Source organism: Mytilus californianus, unplaced genomic scaffold (assembly GCF_021869535.1).
Source record: "Mytilus californianus isolate M0D057914Y unplaced genomic scaffold, xbMytCali1.0.p SCAF_1, whole genome shotgun sequence".
NCBI classification, from domain to species: domain Eukaryota; kingdom Metazoa; phylum Mollusca; class Bivalvia; order Mytilida; family Mytilidae; genus Mytilus; species Mytilus californianus.
In genome coordinates this window covers 133,412,308-133,434,612 of record NW_026262581.1, presented here as the reverse complement: position 1 = coordinate 133,434,612, position 22,305 = coordinate 133,412,308, and the positions used below count along the sequence as shown (strand labels likewise).

The following is a 22,305-nucleotide window of genomic DNA, read 5'->3' as shown; positions in this document are numbered from 1 at the left end:
CTAATAAAAAAAAGTTAAAAAGGCCGAACAAAAATACGAAGCTGAAGAGCATTGAGAACCCAAAATTCCTAAAAGTTTAACCAAATAGAGCTAAGGTAATCTATTCCTGAGGTAGAAAAACTTTAGTATTTCGAAAATTCAAAGTTTTGTAAACCGTTAATATCAATATATATAGAAAATGGTGGGTTAAACCTGGTTTTATAGATAAACTCAATCTCCCACTTGAATGACAGTTGTTTATAGTTCCGTTATATTGACAAAATTAGGTGAGCAACCCAAACAGACATAATAGGTTAATGTGACAATAATTGGGATCCAGCAGCAAAACGAGCTTTTACAGAATTATATACAAATTACCTCGGATCAGCCCTCGGATCAGCCCGCTTTATATAGAACAGTATCTGATTACCCGTGCGGAGCACACAAGATCAACCACGGGGGATTCGTGTTTCTCACTCTTCTTCAGTTTTCTATGTTGTGTATTGTAGACTATTTTTTTTTTGTGCTTTGCCTGGTATATTTTATTTTTTTGCAATGACGTTGTCAGTTAGTCTCGACTTATGAGTTTAAATATCCCTTCGGTATCTTCTGCATCTCTCTTTACGAAAGTAGAAATACCAGAATCTCCCTTGTGCAGAATCAATCTACAAGGAAAACACCACTACAATGGAAGCAGGTACAGACTATCTGACTCTACAGCTAATAATATTTACTTACTAAGGACCACTGGACAAAAAAAAACATCCAGGAAAGATTTATCGAAGGCTATTCATTCATGTATCAAACGATTTCAACTACCGAATACTCTACTGGCGATCATGCTTAACATAGACACTAATTCCTGTCTCTGCGATGGTGATGGTAATCGCCGAACAGCTTGTACTATTTCCAACCACAGAAAACAACATGATTTATCTAAGGATAACAACACTACTAAAATTTTATAAATAAAGAAATTATAAAGAAACTAAGGGTTCACCTCCCTCAGGCAAAGTTGACAATTGATGGATTTGGCTATTTCTTTAGGTCCTTTTTGGTCCTATAGCTCTTCGATTGTTTTTGCTCTTGTACATCTTTGGCTTTCAAATATTCGACTTAGGGGCGATCCTAATGAAGGTTGATCAATGAAAGTGCTTCGGACACATGAAATGTATGAAGAGACCACAGTGAGATGTGGGAGGACAATACAAATTTCACCTGTGAGAAATATTTCAATGTTCATCAACACAATAGATATGTGGAGAAAAACTGAAAAGTGACCAAAACCTTTATCTTGAATACATGGAAAGAACCTGCTAAAGAAAACATCAATAAGTAAACAGTTACTACTATGAATTAATCTGGTACAGCATTTCCAAAAAATCCAAATTCTCAAAACACCTCCCGGAAAATTCATGGCTACGAAACTCAGCTTGTAAATTTCATTCATTGGGCAAATGTCTACGACAACCGGGAACAAGAAGACATTTTTTTTTTAGATTTCGAAAAGGCATTTGACACGGTGAAACATGAACTACTGAAAAGCAAACCCCTGAAACACCATGAATATGATTGACTCATTTCAGTCCTACAGGTCACAATGCGAAGTTCGAAATGGAATTGAATTTGGCGATTTGGGTTGTTATAACGACATTCGGGACTTATTCGAGCCGAGCATGGTATGTGACTGTCGTCAAATATATTAACCTGACAACTTAGAAAACGGTCAGAAAAGAACACGATTCAACTACAGTTACGAGCAAGGGATTATGACTTCAAATATACAAGCTAGAACCTCTGGAAGATAATCTCTGAAAATACAAACTGATTTTATTTTGCAAAGGCATATACCATCTAGCTAAAATACCAACTATTCTTTAAGGACCACAAAGAACATGCATAGCCATCACTTTTTCAGAATTCCAACCAAGACGGACACTTGGAAATAAATCTTCCTACCAAATACGATTAAAAATTGAAATATTATTCCTCCGGATATTACCAACTAAATGCAATTCACGGAATAACCAGCTAGCTTGACATCATATACTCTCAAGATCAAGACCACGAATGCATATGGTGTTAGCACGAATGTTTGACCAAATGTATCATAAAATAGGTATGTACCCTAACACATCTTATAAAATATCTCGAATTAAATTTATGGACACAAGTCTTCCAAGTGCTCACGAAACTACTCAAATCATTATACCATCACGACTGCTGTATCGAGTGATCAAGCCATAAAGGTTGTCACCTTTTATTTTAATGTAGTGAACAAAATTAATTTATATTCAAAGCTGTGCAAAACTTTATTATGCTCGATTTACATCCACAATCTAATAATTCTATACACTCCTCCCATTTAAAGAAATATTGCCCCTTTCTTTAATAACACTTTTCTGAACACCTTCACCCCTTCCCTTTGCTGTTTTATATATAACATTTAAAATGAACTATTGTATTCATTGGCTGTATTTTGTTACATACATATTCGTTTACTATTCAGCATGTGAACATAGTTTCGTAATTTTATTTTTGAATTTAGGAAGACGGATGTATATAAGAGCACCGCTATTGCTTCCTTATACCAATTATTGAAATACTTGTATATTTCGTATTTATTTACTCTTATAGCTATACATAACGATTTCTTTAATAACACATGTTTACACTAGTGACTCTATCAGGTTTGTCTGATGCAAATTACTTAGCCTTTCACAGGTTAAGTACAAACTGCCAACACTAAGTAAAAACTTAATATTATTTGTTAAATATTATTTATTTCAATGCCTATTTTCACAGGTGTAGTATTGACTCATATGTATGATGTTAATAGGTAACCTTGTTTGTCTGTTTATTTGTATGACCATGGTAATATCTGTCCTTAGATTTTCTTTCCTCATCCTCGTAGTTATTTAATATTTTCAGAAGTAAATATAACTATACTTTATAGTCACACAAAGGGATAACTTTCATCATATTGCAGGCGGTCCAACCAATGAATAAAGTTTTGCTTGCTTTTTGTAAACTATTTCTCTTCCCTGACATTAATTCGATCAATTTTGTTGTTTAATACACGTCTCATTAAGGTACTTTGGATGAATTATTATTCGTTGGATACCAATTTTCCTGGATTTTGTTGGTACAAGTAAACCACGAATTTGAATGTTCAATGAAGTACAAATTTGCTATTGGGTTGAATGTAGAATTAGACAAAACAACGCAGTCAAATATCCACGAAAATGCAAGATTTCCTCAATCCATGAGTATTGGTACCCACGAAAATAAATGAATCCACAGTTTACGTCACATCACTTTTCAATTACATGTACAAAAAACAATAGACCAAATGCTGCATGCTTTATTTGCTGAAAGCTATATACAATAGAAACCCATATAAAGCATGTTATCCTGAGGATACTTGTTTAAAACTTACTGGTTTACATCGACTGACTCTAAAATCATTGAAAATATCAGTACTATTATAGTAAGAGGTAACAGTAAATACAATCATGATACTACTCCAAAAAATGGAAAGCAGATCATCGGAATATAAACGATGCTTTATAAAAAATTTGACAGTAAATTGGAAAAAGAAACCATAAAAAAATAAAACAAAAATTAATCCAAAAAAATAAGCAAACAAATATATATATATATATACAACTTGTATAAGCAGAAAAAAACAATACTCTAATGAGGATTTGTGATGTAAAAAGATACAAAACACCTCTTATTTAATGCCCTATTTATATCGCTCAAAATGAATGTCATAAATACTATAACTAATCAGATCAATTCATGTTCAGTTCAGAAACATTATGATACTTTATATAGAACCATATGTAACATTTTGCACCACCATAATTTACTTGCAAATAAATGACAAGTGAACAACCTGGTAGGTAAAAAGCAATGAAGAAGCAAAATAATAAAAGAAAAACTTTTATAAACAAAGTACATACAAATCACTGGGTTTCAAGCTTAGCAGAACAGAAAAAATCGTAAAGAGTCCTTGGGTCGTTTAAAAAGTAGGTTTCCATTTGATGATTAATTTCTAGAACAGCTGTAAGGTTCCTTAACATCAGTTACAAATCGGTTCTGTTGAGGCACAGAGATAGATTCAATCTCGGGTAGAGGACGATGATGGCTATGAGTGAGAAGAATCTGGGCGTTTCTATTTTCTTGATCTAAACACTTCATTGATACACGTTTTCCTCTTGGTCTGATTTCCTTACAAGCTGGTTTACATTCCTTTACAGGTTCAGCTGAGAAACAAACCTGACTTTTACCATTTTGTTGCCGTGTTTTTACAAGTTGCCTTTGGACGGGTTTACATGCATCTGAAATTCAATGTAAAATATATTAGAACATAGTAAAAGCAAAAATGTAAAACTACAACTAAGACTGGTCTCTTTTCGGCATTCTATAAATTAAAGTTAATCGGGATAACATTTTTCCCTTTTCAAGCAGGTAATATTTAAATCCTTTGAAGTATTTATTCTAAATTTCTGCATGGGGAATACTCTTAAGTTGTTCAATACAACACGTTATCTTAAAGTTTACATCTAACTTCCATTTCTTTTGACATTAATGCTTTTGCACCCCTGTGATAATTGCAGGAAATTAAAATGTGGTTTAATCTACGAAAATTTTTTTTGAATTCTATGACATGTATTGATAAAAAAAATTGTACCAATTTAGAATTCATCTCAAAATTGCATTGCTGTTTTCAAATGTTAACAGTTTCTTTTATTATAGATTAAGTATCCTAAACACCCTACCAGGAGACTGTGGCTATTATAGATTAAGTATCCTAAACACCCTACCAGGAGACTGTGGCTATTATAGATTAAGTATCCTAAACACCCTAAGAGGAGACTGTGGCTATTATAGATTAAGTATCCTAAACACCCAACCAGGAGACTGTGGCTATTATAGATTAAGTATCCTAAACACCCTACCAGGAGACTGTGGCTATTATAGATTAAGTATCCTAAACACCCTACCAGGAGACTGTGGCTGTTATAGATTAAGTATCCTAAACACCCTACCAGGAGACTGTGGCTATTATAGATTAAGTATCCTATACACCCTACCAGGAGACTGTGGCTGTTCTTTACTGCATTGGTCTTTGATCGGTTGAACATTGCACTTATCATCAGGTAATATATTATCTGCTAACAAACAGCTAGGTGACCTCTGTTGTAGTCTTTGTGGATTTTCCCGGTCATTTTGTTGGATGCCATCGTAATTGCCACAGATTCCACAGAGTCTGGAATACTGGAATGGAGATGCCTGAAAAACGTACAGTGCTGTGGTTAACTTGCGTTTTTAGGTTGCATTCTTTTTAATACCAAAAAAAAAACAGGTTGAAAAAAAATATGTTTATATATATATATTAAGTTAAGTTAGTTTGAACAATAAGATAGAATTTCTAAGGTATAAAAAACACCGCTAAGTGATTTTCTTTCGAAACACAGATATACTGGGTGAAGTCGCAATGAAAATTCATTTCCATCATATATGTTAGGAGTAAATTGGCTGTCTTTTTTCATTGCTGATTTCAAACAATAAATTGTGGAGTAACATGTTATACTTTAAAACTTGTTTGATAAGGCTATAATGTAATCCTTCCAGAACCTTTTACCTGAACTTTGATTTGATCTTGTAACACCATGACTCGGATTCCTTCTTGAGGTAAAGAAATCTTCACATCTTCTCCTTCTTGGGTAACTTTAACTACATCCTGCTTCCTTCTAAAAGAAACGTATTTCTTATGAACAGTTGTGTTTAACCTATCTTGGCAATGATAAAAAAAAAAATGATTTATCTGATTTATAAAGTAGAAGTGTAAGGTGTACTAGTTTAATATTTAGCTTTGGCTTTTTTCATAGAAAACATATGGCTATACCATGTAAATAACTTATTAATGCAAAGTATTTTTAACCTTTCGATGCATCCAATCTCGTCTCACTTGGAGCTCATACGATTCCATCAATTGGTGTTTACCTTGATTTGTAGCTTATCAGTTAAAAATAAAATTCAGCACCAAGCGTTGATATTGGCCCTTTTTTCATAATTTTCTTCAAGCATTATTTTATTACTATCACTTTTCAGAATTATTTGAAAGATAACACTTATGCTTGCTCATAACTCTTCTCGTGTCCCTACAAAAAGTATTAGAAGAAATTAAATTTCCGCAGCCTAAAAGATAAAAGAACCACCGTATAATTACGAGAGTCCCTTTCTATAATGATTACACTTAGTGTCATAGTTTGGTTACAATGATACTTACGGTTTTCCATTTTGTGCTTGAACTATTACTGATTTATCCTGTGATAATGGCTGCTGCTGACCATTAACTTTGACACTAATGCTGACGTCTTTTACAACTTCCACTCTTGATTCCCCAGCAATCACAGTTACAACCTAAATAAAGAAAAACAACTGCATATGAATGTTAGAGTACTTAATGATATCAAATAAGAATAATTGTAAAACAATAATTCCGGTTTAGCTGAAACAAAGCAAAGGAGTACCGACTGTGATTGTATTCAAATACGGTGCCAACCCATCAATTTATGAAGAAGAACTCATTCTATTGAAGTTGAATTGTCTAACTGTATTCTATCTGTCGACAATTTGAGATGCACAAGCCTGAAATTACATTGAATTCAAACTATCGTGTGTTTGTGGGGGGAGGGGGTGTTATCATTTTCAGCTGATTGGTGTTGATTGGTTTTACGAAATTTACGAAGTTTGTCATCTATCTACTTATTACCTTATACGGATTATCTCTGTTTTTAACATAAGTACTACACAGACAACAGTAGTTCATATCTCATAAATCGATTAAGAAGACAGGTCAATGTAAAAAAAAATTTAAAAAAATGAGGAAATCGCATGAACTTCAAAGGAATCGAGAACGGGTGCGTCGACATGGTAAGCGTCTCCTGCTATGAATGCATCACCAGTCATACATGAGTGTTATAGATAAAAAAAAAGGCTGACCTTTCAGAGTACATGCGTACATAAAAATATTTTTATACCGATTTCAGTAGTGTTCATGCTACTCAATTTTTAATTAGTTTTCTTAGTATTATCGAATCTTGTTGTCTATTGTTCGTGATTTTCTCTAGCCCTAGCGTATCTTCCTACTTATTTAAGTTTTTATTTAATGGTGTGATATTTAGTTGATGAAATGATTTGAGTTACTCAAAAAATCTTTTTGTTTAGCGTTATGGACACATTAAGAATAATTAATATATAGCAGCACGCTAGATAAGTTTGCCACAAATATCAGCAAACCAAAACTTTTTGATCATTTATGATGCCTTTAAATATACTCTCTGTGTCTCAGCTTCATTAACGTTGGAACTCGAAAGTACCTGATGAGTTGTCGTACGTATTAACATAGGCGCATAATACGTTTATATGTGTCTTCCATCGGTTTTATTTGTGAGTCTTTACTTTATACTTTTATATCATTACCCTCTTCTGTCGATTCTCACTCCTGGCTTTTACCACATATTTAGCAGCTGGAGAGCAGTCCATGGCCAGAATAACGTCACAAGACCTTGTCGCAGGTAATTCCATAACATGCTCATCCATTGTTCTAACTGACCCCTGGCGGAGTTCACATTCACCTTCAATTGTATATCAATACGTTTGTGAAGCATTTAATTCTTCTAACCCGAGGTATAGCTTGTTCGCATCTTTGAGTTTGAATATCCCTTTGGTATCTTCCGACTCTCTTTTTGAAGCAGTAAAGTTTGTTTGAAGGGGCATTACATTAAACTTCGATTTTGACTGTATAACTTGAATTTTTTTTCGTTTCATGAATTAGTTTAACGTAACTTTGAATATTACTCACTATAAGTAGTCAGCTTGGTTTAATATTGTGAAAAATAAGCTCATCATTCAAGTTGAACGTAAAATGGGCTAAAAGTCTAATATTTATTACGAAATATCTTCATTTGAATATATGTACAATTTTACCATTAGAAGTGTTCCAATGGGCAATAATTGATGAAATATCAGTAATATTCATCAAAGGTTTTCGTTCCTTAATATTCTTTTTAGTCGTTATCTTACCTGGCAGTTTCTGAGATGCACCAAATAATGGCACTTTTTGAGGTACACTCTTGGGCAGTTTGATGCTATCTGCTCTGTAGAACATTTCCATAAAGACCATCCAAGGAAGATAAACACCATGAAATTTGTCCGTTTCATATGGTGTGAACAGAGATATGTCCATCTAGCAAAGAAATGAAGAACGAAGCAAGTGAGATAATAAAATTTGGATGTTTATATAATAGAATTCATTTTCATATTTCATATTTTCATTTAAAGTTGGCAGTTGTTTTATCATAAGACTGGCGATACCATTCTTAATATGAACTCTAGAGACTTTGTTGGAGAACGTTCTGTTATTGTTGTTGTTGAGTTGCTGTCTCATCAACATCTTTAACTTATATTTAACTTTGAAAATCCAATCTTTCAGTGAATTTGTCAGATTTTATATATGCTTAGAATATGGCTAGTGCTGATATCTTGATTGGAATTTACAAGTGACCTTGCTTTATGTGGATTTCAAAAAAGTTTGCGATTAGTAGGGATTAGCAATCAACTTATCCAAATTTTTTGTTTTTTATATGTTTTTTGGAATATCTCTATTTCATACTTTTTCGGAAGAGATAGATGTAAAATTACTTACCTGTTTATTATTTCTGTGCAGATCAAACATAAACTCAATTTGATCCGCGGTTTCCTTTGGCATATAAAATTCACCATATTTATACAAAGCGAATTTCATATATTCTTGGAAGCGCCAATACATCATACGATAAAATGGCTCGAAGTCGGTCTAGAAATGAACAAAAAAATATTTGTTGTTCTTAAATGAATCATGAGATCTAATACTTTCATTTTTGATTACAATAAAACAACGGAAAAACTAAACGTATCATTTACAAAACTGTAAAACAATAGTCTTCAACTGTAAGGAACAGCTATAATAGGGATTTCCTTTTCAAGGTGAACTTATTTTCGAATGTTATTATATATTTCGTAGAAACTCACAACTGTGTAAGCAAATGATTGTCTGATCTCACTCCTGCCGATAGAGACTTATTTCTATCTTGTAAACTGTTGTTTAATGGACCAATGATTTTCCACTAGAATCTTGCCTCCCCTCTTATAATTTCAAGTCTTACCATTGAGATGATATATGCTTTTATAATCCTTGTGGACTTGATTTAAAAAGCAAATTTAATTCGATTTAATTCATATGCTAATTCGACCTTTTCTGTTAACATGGTGGTTTAAATTTTCTTTCCAAGAGTCTATAATTTGGTTACTAGTTTCAGTCCTTAATTACTATTACAGCATACTACTACAACTATATATTATGATATCTTCCCGAATAACTACCGACTTACCATGACATATTTCACATTAAAATGATAATGTCGGAACATGTTTAGTTCCCGTTTAAGGTCTCTGTATGCCTGCTCTGATTTAGCTGTTGGATTGTCCTTTTCTTCCAGATATCTTCGTACTAAATCGTCTTTTTGTGGAGATGTCTGCCTAGCTTCCCATTGCAATTGGGCCATTGACTTAGCAGCTACACCCTATTAAAAAAAGTTGAAAATTTTACTGAAATTAGTTTACATTCCTTGTAAGCTTATACGACTGCTTGTGTGTACATGTTTGTGTGGTTGTTCTGGGTCACATTGATTTTTGTGCTGTGAGGTTTTGTTCCTCCAGCTTTTGGTCTATGAATGTACCTTAAAAAGGCCAACCCCTCTAAAAAATTATAAAAATAAATTAAAAACGCTTTAGATTTTTTTTTCATTTTGTGCGCATATGGTATGTTTTTTTATAGATACACACATAGATTGTTACATAGGAATTTACAAATTAATTTTTTTGCAGAGAGCTGAAAGACTTAATGATGATACCATAAACGAGTGCTTCTATTAGATCCAATCTGGAGAATGCCATGTTGTAATGTTTTTTTTAAATACTTAACCTAAACAACAACTATAAAAGGAACAGAATATCCATTTCAAAACAAATGACCTAAGTTTAAAAATATATAGTGTCCTTTCGATTTAAGTGAAAATATAAGACCTATGACTGAAAATCGAATTTTCACGAGTAAAACTGTACAAAACAAAAGGTAAGATTAAAAAGATGGTAACTTGTGTGGGATTAAATAGTAAAACAAAATGTAGACGCTATCAGCAAGTTTTCTCTTTAACTTGTCAAATCTCTTCCCCTATAAATGAAAACGAGATACTTTGGTGATAACAAATTTATAAATGAAACTTTAAAACACTTTGCTAAAACAACAATCAAACCTTTTTAAAAACTACTTAAATTTAGTTTGAATATAATTATATTTCCTGCTCCAAATTACATTTGTTTGTCATTCCATGTTATACATAATACATGTATACGTCAGTTAGAGGGCATCGTATGGCTTATTTTCACAGTAACTATGAGTCCATTTGCAGGGATTTTCTAAGTTTGTGTAGTGTGATAGTGTAAGAACATCCGATCAAAGCAGATGATAATACCTAATAAAATTATATAATCTCATGCTGATAATTGATCTTGTATGAGAAATACACTTCATATTTTATACATACGCTTATTCAAATTCACTATATCATAATTTAAAAGGAAATGTTGCTGTTGTTAAGATGTTAATAATGCTTTCGTCAACATACCTGTAAGGTTATATGCTTATGAAGAAGGCCTTTGTATCCAAATGTGATGTCCATGTTCAGAAACATCTGATTATCTGCTGACTGTTTCGGCATCTCCTGCAGTTCTCTGTATTGTTCATTACTCTCATATGCTTCTTCGGAGCTTTGTACACTTTCTTTCAAAGCATGTTGATGACGCATCTGTTGTTTGAGTTCATCTTTTAGTACCTTCAATTCGCTTGATTGTCTACGTTGCAAGCTTTTCTCGTCTGATGAATCGACACCTTGACCAATCTTCAGCTGGAGCGTTTTTTGAATTTCATTGATTTGACGGAGTTGATTTTCTGGTATCCTTATCTGCGAATGAGCAGACACAACAGCAACAGCTTCCTTTGTTAATCTGATCGATTCTTTAATTAATTGTGATTTCTTTTTATTTGAAATTTGAGATATTTGCTGTTTTATCTGTTTCAACTTTTGCTGTATTTCTTTAATCAGGTGCTCTACCTCAGAGGGAACATCAACTCGTTGTTGTTCGTTTGAACGAGGACTTGACCATTTTGAACTATCAGATTGTGTGATTGGCTGCATTTCCTCAGACGTCGAAGATGATTGTTGTTTCCTCGATGATAAACCTATCCTAACTTGTCTGTCAATGGAAACCTTTATTTCACGAAGTTCTTGGTGTTGCCTCTGTAAAATGCGCTTAAGCTGTTGTTTTTCTGAAGATGATATACGTTGTGTGTCCCTTTCTATAGCTTGTAAGATTTTATCTTGTTTTTGGACCATTTCACTTACATGCTCCAAATAATGCGGTTGCCATGGTTGTTTAGGTTGTTTAGAAATTGTGTCTACGATTTGTTTTGCTTTCTGAATAATTTCATTGGAAATATCAGCAATGTGTTGACCTCCCTTACTAGGGCCCAGCTGTTTTACTAATTCTTCAACGGATTGTTGTTCGAGTTGAATTTCACCCATCAATTTCGAAACTGTGAATACTGCTTGTGGAACACTCCTCTGTGCTGACTTCTCTATTCTCTTTGTCAATCTATTTAACACATCCATATTGATAAGTTTATCGCCTTGTATTCTGTCTCGCAGACTCTTCTCTTGGTTATTCTGTATTATATTCTGAACCTTATCTAACAGTTGTATTTGCGACTGACTTATTGTTTTCACTTGGTCCACAGCAGGACTATAATGTTTGACTTGGTCTGCTTTCTGGGCCACCTCATTAGATATTTCTTCAAGTTTGTTTACAACGTTTCTGGCTTCTTTCTCATCCAATCTTGCCAATTTCGGGAGGGATAAGCCAATGTGAATTTGTCTCAAACGTAATTTGCTAAGTTCTGTCACAATTTGTATATCATTTTGTGAATTGGATTTTTGCATTTGATAAATATCTTTTTCCAGTTTTCTCATTTGATCAACTAGAGAAATAGCGCGACTCTGATCTTGAAGTCTGTCTATAAGTTCTTTCAATTGAGGCTTACCTACAATTGATTCTACACTATCATTCTCGCTACTTTCCATTGATTTGTCACTGGACTGGTCTAAAGGATTTTGAGTGGCTTGCTTAATAGCTTCTGCTATCTGCTGATGTTGAATCAAAACACTGAGTAACACAAGAGCCTGTTCTTGGTTTTCTTTTACATTGTGCTGGGTAACAATCTGGTGTAATAAATGATCTGTCATCTGTAAGACCTGTCGAAGTGCTTGTTTTGGTACCTTCTTTGGTGAACCTGATACTTTTCCCATTATTTTTGCCTGTTCCTGTTTTACTGCTTGAAATTCTTTCATTACTAATGGTTTAGGATTCTTTGAACCACTTTGCTCTTTTTGTGACTGTTTTTGAAGTAATTTTTGAACCTCCTGTCCAGAGCCCTGTACCTTAAGATTAAGTGCTTGTCTTTGTTGTTTGTCTAAATGACTTTGCAAACTTTTCTTGATCATCATCAGACGTTTCTGGTTTTCCTGTTGCCTTAGGACAATACTCTTCAAAAGTATGTCTTTCTTTGAATTGTCTGGTATTTTTTCTAATTGCTTTGATGCTTCGTCGTTAATAGACGATAGTTTTTCTATCAAATTGTTCGATTTTTGTAATTTACTGGACGAATCCAATACATTATGTCTCTGCTTCACAAAGCTTTGAAGCTGTTGTGAAACTTGTTTTTGGTTTTCTTCCAGTTTAATCAACTGCTGCATTTTTGGGTCGGAAGACCTCTTATTTTCCTGCACTACTTCTTCGACAAGATCTCTCTGACAATGCTTAGGGTTTGACAGCAAGTCAAATAGATTATCTTTTCCCCGCACTGACTCTAATTTCAACATTTGATCCATAGCTTCCTCGCCGTGCCTTTGCAAAAATCTCTGGATAAGTCTTTGGTTTTCTCTCTGATATGATGGGCTCAACAGATCCGAAGGTTCTATTTCCATATCTGGATATTCAAATGTCCCCTTGACTTCGACCTGTAATACGAAAATATTCTAAGCTTACCCATATATTACTGAAATGATAACTGTATACATTCATGTACTCTTTTTTTTAAACATTAAATCGTGGAAGACGAGATTTGGCAATAACTTTTCTGTGTCATTTGATGATTCAGTTATATCTGCATTTTATTGTATTGTTGATAATTCTTGCTGTTAATAATTTCTGTTTAATTATTATTCATTTCAAGGTAATAGACAAAAACGCTAAATTGATAAGTTTCAGGGACAATGATAACAAGAATGTGTCCATAGTACACGGATGCCCCACTCGCATTATCATTTTCTATGTTCAGTGGACCGTTAATTTGGGGGTCAAAACTCTAATTTGGCAATAACATTAGAAAGATCATATCATTGGGAACATGTGTACTAAGTTTCAAGTTGATTGGACTTCAACTTCATCAAAAACTACCTTGACCAAAAACTTTAACCTGAAGCGGGACAGACGGGCGGACGAACGGACGGACGAAAGGACGCACAGACCGAAACACATGATGCCCCTCTACTATCGTAGATGGGGCACAAAAAAGAGGCTGCTGATACCAAGAGGTCAATTGATGATTTCAGTCATTAATCTTTGTAAAGCTGATCTTATATTGCTGATCATTTTGCTGTTTACAGTTTACTTTAACATTTCAAAAAGATTGGAAGATACCAGGGCGAGGGGAGAAGTAAGAGAGACAGGAAGGCTTACATTGGCAAACATATGTCACAATGAGAAAGGTGTATATTAAAATTTATCATTGAAGAAGACCATCTATTTTCACATTCTACAATTATTGTCTTTCTCTAACGGCAAAGAATTAAATAATTTATAGAAATATTTACATCTTCATTTTTTTTTTTTTGCCGTTGTGATTTCATATTGTTTATTCATTGATTACTATCTCGACACTGATGATATTGCACTGTGAATATTTACTAAATATATATATATTATGGGCTATATTGCTTACAAATAAAGTCATTTTGATTATTATCATAAAACTATATACTAAAATGCTTCATAAAGTAACCTCTATTTTCTAAAAACATTGTTCTCTAGTTTTCATGCTTTTTTCACATTTCTCGATCGTGTGTTAAAAATATTTAAATCTCTAAGAGAACAGGGATGGGTACGATTAATGACAAATGTAATCGAAAAACGATGTAATTACTTTTGATAAAGTAATCGATTGCAATCGATTACTCTATCAAAAGTAATTACATCATTTTTCGATTACTGTCAATTACATAATACAAAGTTAAAAAAAAAATAATAAAGAAAGTTAAACACAATTACGTTGCTCAATTTCTTTATAGTGGAAATTTTGAACTTTACAAAAACAGCATTAACAGCATTGTTTCCAAATGTTAAGTTGACAGTTGTTTTCTAGATGGAAGCTATTACCGATGATCTAAAATATATAAAAATGCAGGAGTGAGTGATGATCAAGTTCTTGCAATGCCATTGACCATTGCATCAATCTCTTCTTTATATTTTAAATCATTTTCTCAATATTTTGCAAACTTTTGCTGTCATACTGACTTGATTTTTTCTTTAACTCATTATAATAAGCATAATGTGATTAAAGTAATAAAAAATTGAATTGATTTATTAACAGGTATATTTGAGTATAGTAATTTACAATGTTGGAAGTTTCCTCTGAAAAAAAACCCCCATACAAAGGTAGAATAGTTATGCCAGTTAATTTTAAAGATGGAAATGTAGAATTTATAGTTCCATGCATGAAATTATCCTTTTGCTTGGATAACCCCCTAAATATTGAAATAAGCAATGGAGTAAAATGTATAACCTAGGGCAATATACTGTAAATCTCTCACTTAATTAGACATAATTGTAATCAAAACAAAGTCTGCATCTCATTGATAAGAAGTTTTCGATTGTCTGATTAGTAAAGACAAGAAAGTTTTTGAGAATTCATAATTCAAAATTCAAAATTCAAAACAATATACTTTTTTAGTGTCAAAATGGGATAGTTGTATCTATTACTGAACAAGAATTTCAATGTCAAAAGGATTTTGTATACTTTCTTAATTTCTATATCATAACGTTATGACGAATCAACAGTTTATCTATTCAAAGCTAAAACACCAACTCTTATTTAAAATTATGCTTTATATAAAGGAATTTTAACACCAATAAGCTAACTATTTCAATGTAGTATAGAACTTAACTTAGTACTATTTTCTTATTTTTAATCTATTTTCTTATTTTTGATATAAAAGGTCTTCAATTATTGTCAAGCATAGAAAGTCATTTGTTTCAAAAGCTGGAAATTCAGTAAAATTTGTAAGGAGATCTGGTTGATGATAATGCAGCTTGAGACAACAGATCTGAATAAGGCATTTGACAAACTCTTAAGTCATATCTATTCATTCTGTTCTATCTGTACTATAAAATGATGAATGCATGCAGAGGTCTATTTTCATTTAAACTAGGTTATATATTGTATCACTATTTTGCTAAAGAAATCGAAATGTAATCGAAAAGTATTTTTGCTGTAATCGATTGAATTACGATTACATGTAATCGAAAATGTTGTCGATTACAGATTACTGTTGATTACTTGAATACATGTAAGCAATTACAATCGATTACGATTACGTTTACCCCATTCATACTAGAGAAAAGTTTGTTCTTGGCAAATGATTGGTCGAAATTCAATGATGACGTCAAATTTTCTTGGTCATGAAAAAAGGCGACCATGCCTGATGACATCACATATAAAGAACACAACTTTCTGCGAATCTTTGAAAAGAAAGGACAAAGTTCGTTTAGATTTCGCCAAAAAATTATTTAGAGAAACAGATTCCACCACTATATCTCGTGTATTGCGATATTTCTCCACTCTCAACAGTTAATTTTAAATTGTTTAAAAAGCTCGGCTAGACTCGCTCTTTAAATATTAAAATTTAAGTGTCTTGAGTGCAGAAATATTGTAAACTCATTTGCTGCAGTGGTAGAATCTATATTTTTGTAATATAAACAATAATCATTTTGTACTGAATCTAACTCATTGTGCCTACATATTTTTCTTATCAAAAGAACTGAAACACAGCAAAAACTGGCACAGGTCGACGATCATACGTCGATTAATAATATAAGTATATCAATACATTATGTAACAGTTTTTTTGTTGTGGTATCCTAAAATCTCGACATGTTCCACTTTTCGTTGACACTTACTCATTTTAACCAAAAAAATAGATTAAAAATGTTATATATAACTGCATGAGGATGAAAGCACACTGTTTATGGGGTACTTACATTGTATGAATGTTGTTCTATCTCTGGGAAAGCAGTACGTAAATAATGGAAATTAAAACTATGTTGTCTTTTTGTTGGATTTCGTTGATAGTATCCTTCAAACTGTGCCCATCGTTCTGGTTTACTTCCAACGCCAACCCATCGAACACCAAATCCATACCATGCTGGAGAACTGCTGGAAGACTGATGTCGACGTTCTTGTCTTGACAATTCGATACCTGAACGTTGTTGTGATTTTTGTTGGGGATCACTACTACTTTCTTGTGATTGTTGTTGGGGATCACTACTACTTTCTTGTGATTGTTGTTGGGGATCACTACTACTTTCTTGTGATTGTTGTTGGGGATCACTACTGCTTTGTTGTGATTGTTGCTTGGAGTCACTAATACTTTGTTGAGATCGTTGTTGTTGGGATCTGCTGTTAATTTGTAGTGATTGTTGCTGTGTATTCTGACGAGGTTGTGATGATATTGACTCTTCACTCTCTGTATTTGCACCAAAAATATAACTCTTGAGGTTTGACCAAATTCCATTTGGTGGATTATTTTTATCTTGTTCCTGGCTAGTTTGACCCGCTTGACTTTCTTCAGAACTTGTGTCCGTTCTTCTGTCTATCGATGGATCTGATAATTTAGTTAAATATTTGAATTGAAATTCTGCGAATTCCGGCGGGTTAACTCCTGGTTTAAAGGACATAAACATCTGATTTCTTCCACAAAATGGATAAAAGGGCAATCGTGGGAAGAAATTTCTAGTAACTCTTTGTCCTTTCATCTCGTATGTGAAGCCTAGTTCATACTTTCCATAATGGTAGTCAAACTAAAACATAAATTGCATGATTTCAATTGGATAAATATTTCGGAATATACTTTTGTATGAGAGTGCATGCAAGTGCAAAGGGACACCAATCAAACAGCAAAGAAATGGTATCGTAAAAGTTAGCTATTAATAGTACATAAAAAAGGACAACAGCAATAAAAAATATGAACAGACCACAAGAATATATTTCCATGCATTTAAAATTAAATTTCTATTTCCTCAGCAATTTCCTTAATTATATTCTGTTTTAACCATAGTACTGTTTTGTACTTGCAACATTACAATTTGTTGTGTGTTACTACCTTAGATAAAGCCGACGAACAGAGGCACTAGTCGACTTAAAAAAGCTATATTATAAACAGCCTAGTTAGCAGAATGGTCTATGTCTAAACACATGACATATTTACCACAGACCATTGAATAATCTAAGGTTATGTAAGGCCGATTCCTCTAATTGCACATACTTCGCCTTACATTCAGCCCAACAATGTTAACTCAGTATTTTTTGTTCTTCCCTAGGCGGAATTTGAACCCATGCTTCTATAACATTGTGACAGTACATCATGAACTCATTTGTGCAAATACTATTATATAGTTAAAGATCTTTTGTGAGCATTCTAACATATTCCACGCCCTCACATTTTACTGGGCAAACAAGATATCACCAGATTCCTAAGTTCAAAGACTCAGAACTCCTGCAAAAGTCAACTGATAAAAATTTCTTTAGGCCAAACATCTAATTTCAAGAGGACATAACTCTTATAAAAAGAATGAATCATAATTTCTTGTCGATAAGTATATCTACATAGTATGTCCTAATTATCTACAAAGTTTCATTACATTCTTTTGTGTGGATTCAGAGGAGTTGCGATGACAAACTGATGCAGTAGTATATTTTGGCCAAAACGCTAAGTTAAAAGGGACATAACTTCTAGACAATTACAAGAGGTGTTGCCGCGATGTCATGGAAGCATGTAATCAAATCCCGCTGAGAAAGAAAACATCTTTGCGATTGGGGTGAATTTTAAAAAGAAGTATGATATACATGTATATCCGACCTGACTTGAAATTTCGTTTTAATTTCAATAGAAAACAGGATTTAACAGTGAAATTTGATTTCATATTAACACTAAGCATATTATGTTTTATAACGAAAATCATTATACATAATAAAACATATTGATTCTCGTTAAATAAGTGAATAATTATAAAATTTATATATGTCTTTCACGTTCACATTCACAAGTTTTAATGGAAAAACGTAAAAAGATACCACGATGACAATCAGTATTTAAAACTCGGGAGTGGAAAGACATCACCTTATCAAACTAAAAGACAAACATACAAACAATAGTCCGTTAAAAGTCTGCAAAAAACAAATGATTATCTTCCTAAAATGGAACTCGAGGTGAAAGTATTTGCTCAATAAGGGTAAGCAGTTGCAAAGGTTTTGGTCTTTAACTAGATAACTCTAAATCAGAGCTTTTACTGTATTTATCATCATGACGCCCATTCATAAACCATTCCAACCACTATTTAGCAAGACTGCCATTTTTCTTTCTGATTGTGGTATTTTAGTTATGCAAAAAAGGAAAACAAGACAACTTCAGGTCGACAAAGATATTTTCCGCCATAGGTACATCTTTGCCGAACGCACCTTTTGGACAAACATAGGATTAATTGTTTTATGTTTACTATGCGATCATCGACGTCCGCATATTAAATTATCTAAATGCTAGGACTTTCGAATTGTAACCATCAGTAACTAACCCTTTTCATATTTAACTTTCATTAACCCTAATATCATTTCTTTTTAATTTTATGAAACAGACTAGTTTTGAAACACATGCATGTAGAATACGCACAAGGACGTTTTGCATACTAGTATTACTTGTTTATGTAAAGCATTTCACAATTTCTTTCAATACTCACTGGCATAACTTCTGCGTCGTTCATTTTATCCACATATTTAAGGTCTGCATATGGAACTTTACTTGTGCCAATGTAATGACTCTCTACAAAGAACGTAGGACTAATCTCGCTATGGAAGAAATTCTCTTTCTGAAATACAGGTATGACATATGTATCATTTTCATCTCAAGAATTACTTTTAATATTTATAAATCTCTTTTAAATTATTTATTGCTTTGTATCACGTGTATTAGGGCTAAAATTGTCACTTAAATATAATTCTCAAAACAATACATTCATTTCTTTACATTTACAGTCATGAACATAGTTTTCTGATATATTAATTACATTTTGTAAAATAATTACCATATTCTTCATGTCCATCTTTGTGAAAAAGTCTCCTGTGTTAGGATTTAATGATACGGAGAAGGACAATGGTGAGGCCGACTGGAATTGTGATGTTATTGTAGCACCGCTCTTGAAATAGTAAAAATCAGCCTCTACAACTCCTCTCATTTGGAATGCCATGCTAATGAAGAAATACAAATAATATATATGTATATCTTGAAAGTTGCAGTCGAACGAATATTCTTTACTATCATTATTGTTATTGGTACTATGCTAAGTAGCATCATTGTTAATATTATTCTGATTACTATCATTTTGATTCAAATTGTGATAATCATTATTATTGTTAAATAGGAGGGACGCCATGGTTGCGAAGTTGAAAATTTGGTCAATGAATATATAGGTTCAAACAACATGTATTTTAGTTTCATGTTATCTATTTTGTACCAAAAATATAAATCCGTAAAATATAAACATCCACACGCGTTAAAATAAATAGTTGAGACGTGTACACGTGATAGAATGTGACAGGGATTATGTTACTATTGAAAAATGGAAAGTTGACTAAGGGAAAATGAAATCTTCGAGGTTTTTTTTGTTGGAGATTCAAGTTTGAATTTGTCCATCTGTGTCAATTTCAAAACCTAGATCCGGAATGAAGCCGACCTACTCGACTCGGTGGGATTCTAAATGTCAAATTCAATGAGAGTACTCGCAGAAATGTCGGTTATAGAGTGACAGGAAATCATCAACCTTTCTGAAGGTGTGATCTACTTTTTTCATTGGTGCCTTTTCTATTGGTTAATGAGAAGTTTTTTGAGTGATTTCGTCTTCATGAAAATACTAAAGTAGTCGACCAGTAGGTTCAAACAACTAGTACCCGACTGTTTGTTGAAATATTAATCCACCAAACTCGACAGGTATGTTGGTGATCAATATAAGTACAGCGTTTTGATAATATCGTCTTCGGTGCTTCTGTTCTTAGAATCAATGTGGTTTGTCACGAAGTAAGATTTTTTCAAGAACTAAAACAAGAAATATGTAAATATTTCCACTTTCTGTTGCAAAGGCATTGTTAAATGAGAAGATGTTGTAGATCTAAATAATTAGTAGTGTAGCTAGTTTGATGATTATGGCTGAAGATTTTGGAGTAGATATTTAGAATTTTTAAATCCACATGTGTTTGACATCTCTGGTTGAGTTTATCTTACCGCAATATGTTTGAAGACCATCTTTTTCAGTAAAAAAAATGGTAGTAAGAAACTTAAAAAGACATTAAGAGGAACACCTAGACGAGTCTGTTATATATCGATCTTTGTAGGGATTTTTGTCAATTTTGGGTATCCGAAATAATTGGACGTAGATTTTCGTCGTCTTTTTAATGATAAATACAAACAATTATAAGAGAGAAGAACATAAGAACTGACTTTCGATTTATTTTTTAAAATCTACTCTTGTATGATAGTGAATGATATGCATAAACGAGATTTCGCTAGGCAGTCCAATTAATAATTTGTGTGGGTAAAAGGTTATTGCAAGAGGCTTTGTCTTCTAGAACAACACATTTGTTGGATAGAAGGATAAAGTACCTACAGCATCGTGAAAGGTAGAAAACCATGTGCTCAGAGCACATTGTAGTTTCTGGATGCCCTTCTGAACTCATGATCGAACATCTTTTGTGATAAAGTATCAAGTGTTGGTTGGTTTTTCTGATGCTTAATCCCTTTGTAAACATAGTATGTAACATCATCTATCAGTAACCCGATGTCATATCTTCTATTGATTGGCGAGATAATTCGATATTAAGGGCTAAAAACTAAGATGTTCATTTCTTATGATGCCAATCGTTGGTTACAACATGCCCAGTAGGAATTTGTAATGGGACGGGTCACGAGAAAACCAATTTTGGACTGAAAGACCATTTTGATCTGAACAGCCTATAAAAAACTGAAAAATGGGTTAAGTCATGGTCAGTCCTTGATCAATTTTCAGACTTATCCAATGTCCACTGTGGTGAATTCAGCATTATTCAGACAATTCGCTTGCAGTTGATTAAGTCTATGTTCAGACTGTTCAGTAGTTGTTATTTACCTGTCCTAACCAACAACATATTGAATTGTCTGAAATACTACATTGACTGCAAGCCGAGTATCTAAACAGTACTGAATTTTAATCTAGAAAATATCTGACGTATTACTTAAACTCTAAAGTATATATCAGATTCTTACTTTTTAGATGATGTTAAGATCAAAATGAGCGTTTAAGACTAAAGATCATAAACTATTGGATGACAAAGATCAATCAGAATAAAGATCTCTAATGCGATTTTGTATTAAACATCTTGAATGTAGGCATAAAAAAAGGCATGTGTAATTTCATCTTAAAGTCAAGTTACAGTAAATGGGTTATGTCACAGAACTCGGTAAAATTTTACATACAACTTTGGCTTGTTGAACTATAACTGAAAATCGAAAAAATATGCATTTATCTCTTTAATCATCTGAAATATTACTGATTGAATTCGTTCAAAATAGTTGAAAATTTTATAGAAAGTACATAAATTCGGCGAAAAACTTCTTAAATTTGTCTTAAAATCATCAAATCTCTAATTTCTAAAAGGTAAAATAACAAATTTTTCTTGATAAACTATATGTTGTTGATGCAAAAATTTCCGTTTTAATGATATAAAATAATCATATGGTCACCGACTTCGTTTTTTGTCTCATAATCAATCTGTTATCTAGTTGGTAGTGAAAAACGT

The 22,305-nt window shown here is 32.8% G+C and overlaps 1 protein-coding gene across 1 annotated transcript in view; it reads right to left on the bottom strand.

Moving 5' to 3' along the window:
• Window positions 1-3,329: 3,329 nt before the first annotated feature.
• LOC127739080 (vitellogenin-1-like) overlaps window positions 3,330-22,305 on the bottom strand; it is a 38,226-nt gene continuing 19,250 nt past the window's right edge. Inside the window, exons 18-29 of the mRNA XM_052250653.1 lie at window positions 19,563-19,725; window positions 19,218-19,346; window positions 16,467-17,285; window positions 10,722-13,169; window positions 9,426-9,617; window positions 8,702-8,851; window positions 8,080-8,242; window positions 7,477-7,631; window positions 6,281-6,414; window positions 5,633-5,741; window positions 5,082-5,280; window positions 3,330-4,325 (exon numbers count right to left, since the gene is read on the bottom strand). Of these exons, the coding sequence (XP_052106613.1) occupies window positions 4,033-4,325; window positions 5,082-5,280; window positions 5,633-5,741; window positions 6,281-6,414; window positions 7,477-7,631; window positions 8,080-8,242; window positions 8,702-8,851; window positions 9,426-9,617; window positions 10,722-13,169; window positions 16,467-17,285; window positions 19,218-19,346; window positions 19,563-19,725 (4,954 nt within the window). The 3' untranslated portion in view covers window positions 3,330-4,032. The remainder of the gene's footprint in view (window positions 4,326-5,081; window positions 5,281-5,632; window positions 5,742-6,280; window positions 6,415-7,476; window positions 7,632-8,079; window positions 8,243-8,701; window positions 8,852-9,425; window positions 9,618-10,721; window positions 13,170-16,466; window positions 17,286-19,217; window positions 19,347-19,562; window positions 19,726-22,305) is intronic.